The sequence below is a fragment of the Halictus rubicundus genome, chromosome 10 (genome assembly GCF_050948215.1).
Source record: "Halictus rubicundus isolate RS-2024b chromosome 10, iyHalRubi1_principal, whole genome shotgun sequence".
In the NCBI taxonomy this organism is placed as follows: Eukaryota; Metazoa; Arthropoda; class Insecta; order Hymenoptera; family Halictidae; genus Halictus; species Halictus rubicundus.
Window position 1 is genome coordinate 2,031,822 of NC_135158.1, and position 5,665 is coordinate 2,037,486.

The following is a 5,665-nucleotide window of genomic DNA, read 5'->3' on the forward strand; positions in this document are numbered from 1 at the left end:
GCGTGGGAGCTCATTACGTCGCGATACGAAAATAAACGCCGCTTAATCACGACGCACCTTACCACGTTATTTTCGCTCCCGCAAGTCAATTCCGAATCCTCGCGAGAATTACGTGACCTACGCGACCGAATCAACGTTTCTACACAGGCGCTCAGAAATCTAAAACGTCCCGTTGACCAATGGAGCGATATTATTGTTTTCCTCGGCGTTCAAAAGCTAGACCGATCGTCGCGGAAAGCGTGGGAAGTCAAATTAGAAAACGCGAACGAGTTTCCAACGTATGCCGAATTCGACACGTTCCTCGAGTCGCGATCGCGAGCGCTCGAAGCCATGGCGCCGATTCAAATTGGAGGTCCAACCGAAACCGTAATCGTGAAACGACCGAAAACAAAGTCACTCGCTACGCACGCGACCGCTGTTTCCACCGCGACCTGTTCTGTTTGTCGACAGAACCACCTTATTTACCGGTGCCCGACGTTCGTCGCTCAATCGCCGTCCGACCGCTACAATATAATCAAAACACAGCGACGCTGTATCAACTGTTTCTCGGCTAAACACGCGAGCGCGCAATGCACGAGCCAACACCACTGTAAGGAATGCAAGCAGCGGCATCACACGCTCTTACATTTTCCACGCGCCTCCGACGATCAGCGCGTCGCAAACCCGAATCCGGCCGTCGCGTCCGATAACGAGCCCACGATCAGCGCCAATCTGGTCTCCGACTCGCCAACTCGTTACGGCGTGCTCTTATCGACTGCCCATGTACAGGTACGTTCACCACACGGTCGGCGTACCACCGTCCGTGCGCTCCTGGACCAGGGCTCCGCGGCGACATTAATCTCAGAACGGACCGCTCAGTTGCTGCGCCTCCACCGAACGCGGACACTAATTCGAGTCACCGGTATCGGCGAAACGCAATCAGTCGCACACTCCACGGTTCGAATCACCGTTTCTCCAGCGAAGAAGGATCAACCTGCATACTCGACGACGGCGGTGATATTAAAAACGCTCACGAATTACGTGCCACCTAAAAAACGAACCGATATTAATTGGTCTCACCTTGCAGACCTGGAACTGGCCGACAGAAACCCCATGAGCTCGGAGCCGATCGACCTCATCATCGGGGCCGACTTATATAGCCAGGTCATAGTCGGAGGCATACGAAGGGGCTTGCCTGCAACTCCGGTTGCCCAGAATACCACTCTCGGGTGGATCCTATCCGGTCCCGTTGCATCCTCTCCAACCCTATCGTCCATCGGTGTCCATCACTGCGCCAACATTGAGCAGCTCGACCAAGCCCTCAGAAGGTTCTGGGAAATCGAGGAAATCTCCACCTGTAGGTTCCTTACGAAGGACGACGAACAATGCGAGAACCACTTTCGGAAAACACATACCCGTGATCCAGATGGACGCTACGTCGTCCGCCTACCATTTCGTCATGAGCCACCTCTCGAATTAGGCGACTCCCGCCTTGCCGCTCTTCGGAGCCTGCAGCGTGTCGAACAACGCCTGCACTCCAACCCTGCCCATGCGGCCCTTCATCAGGACTTCCTGCGTGAGTACGAAGTCCTCGGTCACATGCGGCAAACCCCGGTAGCACCAATCCACTCCTCCGATCAATCGTACTATATTCCGCACCACGCGGTGTTCAGAGAGAGTAGCTCCACGACGAGCCTACGCGTGGTCTTCAACGCGTCCTGTCGTACCACCAATGGCCAGTCTCTGAACGACCACCTTCTACCGGGTCCAAAGCTCCAAGGCGACTTGATTGCCATCCTGCTTCGCTGGAGGCAGTCTAGGTTCGTCTACGCGGCCGACATCGCTAAAATGTACCGCTAAATTAAAGTCAATGAGCACGATCTCAACTATCAGCGAATCCTGTGGCGCCCTTCGCCAACCGAACCGATTAAGGAGTACCAACTCCGAACCGTTACTTACGGGACATCCTCAGCTCCCTTCCAAGCGCTGCGAGTCATCCAGCAGCTGGCTGTTGACGAAGGGCAGCGATTCCCCCTGGCCGTTCCGGTCTTGCAAGACCAAACCTACGTCGACGACTGTCTATTTGGTGCCGACAGCCCGGAGCTCCTGCGACGAACTCGCGATCAGCTGATCGCGCTGCTCCAAGCAGGCGGGTTTCGACTCCGTAAGTGGGCGAGCAACACATCGTCCCTGCTCGAGGACATTGACCCAGCGGATCACGGACTAGCATCGACCAAATCGATCACCACCACAGACACGATCCCAATACTCGGGATAGCGTGGATCCCCGCGCTAGACCGATTCCAGATTCGACTCCATCACTCCACCGAGCCAACCAACACAAAGAGAGCGGTCCTGTCAGCCCTGGCACGTCTCTTCGACCCGCTAGGCTGGATCGCCCCGGTCGTCGTCACGGCCAAGCTGATAATGCAGCGATTGTGGGCGGCACGGTGCGATTGGGATGAACCTATTCCCGACAGGCTTCGTCACGAATGGCAAACCTATCTCGGTAATCTTCCGGACCTTGAGGCGATCCAGATCCCTCGTCCCATAGCGTCGGGCTCGGTCCGAAGGCGAAGTCTTCACGGTTTCGTCGACGCCTCCGCGAAGGCCTACGCTGCAGCAGTTTATATCCGCAGCGTGCTTCAGGATGGCCGAGTAGAAATCGGACTCCTTATAGCGAAATCACGGGTGGCCCCCGTGAAAACCATTAGCGTGCCTCGCCTCGAACTGAGCGCCGCGCTCCTACTCGCCAGTCTCGTCGCCTTCGTCCGCTCATCGTTACGGTACGAACAGTGCGACACCCACTGCTGGACCGACTCGAGCATCGTCCTCACCTGGCTCAGCCAATCTCCGGCGAAATGGAAGACCTTTGTCGCCAACCGAGTCGCAAAAATCCAGGCGTCTCTTCCTGACGTGCTCTGGCATCATGTCCCAACGCAGGACAATCCTGCCGATTGTGCATCAAGAGGCATATCTCCACGCGAATTGCAGAGTCACCCACTCTGGTGGCACGGGCCAACCTGGCTCGAAAAACCTTCTGAGGCTTGGCCGACTCGCACCTTCGACTCCACTTCGCACACAGAATGCGAAGCGCGACCTGTCTCCATCGCCAGCATGGTCTCAGTTCCCGACAAGGTCAATTTGGCTTCACGCTACTCGTCGTGGCCGAAGCTGATCCGGGTGACCGCGTATGTGCAGCGCTTCATCAAGAGGCTGCGGTCGCAACCTCGCGGCTGCACAACGACGGCCCTCCTCCCGGACGAAGTCGCAGAAGCAAAACGCCACTGGCTCAAGCGAATCCAAACCGATACATTCCCTCAGGAGCTGCGTACGCTCGCCGCTCACGGGACCGTTCCCAAACCGAGTCCGTTATCCTCCTTGAACCCGTACCTCGATTCGGACGGGCTCATCCGAGCCAAAGGACGGCTGTCGAAGGCGCAGCCTGAAACCGAAAACGAACCGATCATCCTTCGCTCCCATCCCCTCCTGTCACTCCTCATACACCATACCCATCTCACTCACCTTCATGCGAGACCTCAGCTCACCCTCGCGTGCCTCCGACATGAATACTGGATTCTGCGAGCACGTGCAACAGTACGAGCTGTGCTGTACCGGTGCGTTCCATGCACCCGGGAGCGGGCCGCTATTCCTCACCAGCTCATGGGGGATCTGCCAGCCTCACGCGTCACTAAAGCTGAAAGAGCATTCATTCACACCGGCGTCGACTATGCAGGTCCGATTCAGGTTCGAACCGCTCGTGGAAGGGGACACAAGTCACAGAAGGCGTACATCGCCGTATTCATATGCCTCACCACGAAGGCAATTCATTTAGAAGTTGTCTCAGATTACACATCAGCAGCGTTTCTCGCCGCCTATCATCGGTTTGTCTCCCGAAGAGGCCTCCCGCGCTCTATGTCCTCCGATAACGGCACCACCTTCCACGGGGCGAATCGCGAGCTAACGACAGCGTACCGCGCCGCCACTCGCGATACCGATGTCCACAATAAACTCGCTATCGACGGGGTAACTTGGCACTTTCTACCCCCCACAGCCCCTCACTTTGGAGGACTGTGGGAGGCAGCGGTCAAAAGTGTCAAGCACCACCTAAAACGGTGTATCGGTGCGCACACGCTTACCTTCGAGGAGTTGTCGACGTTCCTCTGCCGCGCCGAAGCGTGCCTCAATTCCCGCCCGATCGCTCCGACGTCCGAATGCCTCGACGACTATTCCGTCCTGACACCGGGGCATTTCTTAATCGGTGCCGCCCTCGTCGCGAGTCCGGAACCCAGTGCCCTGCACCTGGCGGAGAATCGGCTGTCCCGATGGCAACTCATCCAACGACTCACGGAGACCTTCTGGAGAGCCTGGATGACCGACTACGTGCAGACACTCCTCCAGCGTCCAAAGTGGAAAACAAGGCAAAACCTCACCAAAGTCGGCCAGATAGTCCTGCTCCGGAACACCAACACTCCTCCGTGCACGTGGGCACTGGGCCGTATCGTCGCGTGCCATCCGGGCGATGATGGGCTCGTTCGAGTCGTCACCGTAAAGACAGCCCACGCTGAATTCAAACGCCCGATCGCAAAACTCTGTTTCCTCCCGGTCGCGATAAACGAGGCGAGCGACGCGTCCATTAGCACGTAAAGCCACGTCCCCCTGTATAATTGTACATACCGCGTAGCTCTAAGTTAGATTTAATTAGCTTTAAGTTGTATATGTACATTAGTCACTTACCTGTACGTGACATCCGAACAACGACACCGATTGTCAGCCAAATTACGCAGTTCGGCGTGTGACAGCGGGCGACCGACCACACGCGAACATTACCGACATCAGCCGAATCTGCCGATCACTCGTTCCGTCCGCCGATGAAGCACGTACGTGCGAAAATTGTAATGCGCTTGCGCCACGGCAATCCCGTGTTGAACGTACCCGTTCAACGGGGTGGGCGGCGTGTTCGGGAATCGGTGACGAGTTGCTCCGAGCAACACGGGCAGCGGGCCGATCCCGCGACTTTGCACTATTCAAAACCGCGCGCGCTCAGGCGCAGCGCTAATTAGCTCCCGAGCACGTCCGTCTCTGCGAATAAGCCCACGGCACACTAGCCAATCGTCGCACTCGCGAGTGACGACATCCGCGAGCGATTCCCGGAATCGGCCCTCTTTTTCCGCGAACCGTCGGCCCACAACCACGCTTCTCAAGAACCCCGATTCCGTTTGCTTACAAGTCTTTCTGTATTTTTGCGCGTAAACCAAAGGTGAATCCCCGTCGATCATACGTGTCATTTATTGTCGGCGGTGTACATGGTGATTATCAAATATAAAGTGATTAACAAAAGTGCTACAGAAATTCTCTTACAAACTAACCGACCACGGGCTCCCTTCTACCTGTCCGCACGTGTCGTGTCGACGCGCACGGAATTTTCGCCCTATCCGTTTCCGACCATCCGCCTCGATCTTCCAAGCCTTCCGATAAGGCTGTCCCAGCCATCCATTCCCAAACAATAATTTTAGGAAAATCAATTTCTACTTCAAAGGGCCTAGCCGAATAAGATGGTCAAAACTGCCCTTAGACGTTTTTCAATAATTAATGAACCATTCGAAAGCTGACCAAGAAAAACCCCTCTGAGCCAAATCTCAACCCCCTATCGTGCTCGTGAGGGTAGTTACGTGGTAAATTAGAT

General features: G+C 56.0%; 1 protein-coding gene across 1 annotated transcript; it reads left to right on the top strand.

The window, feature by feature from the left end:
- Window positions 1–2,406: 2,406 nt before the first annotated feature.
- On the top strand, window positions 2,407–4,778 carry LOC143358169 (uncharacterized). The gene is made up of 2 exons (XM_076795120.1): window positions 2,407–4,622; window positions 4,709–4,778. Exons 1-2 carry the CDS (start codon window positions 2,407–2,409, stop codon window positions 4,776–4,778), a joined length of 2,286 nt encoding a protein of 761 aa, XP_076651235.1.
- The last annotated feature ends 887 nt before the right edge of the window (window positions 4,779–5,665 follow it).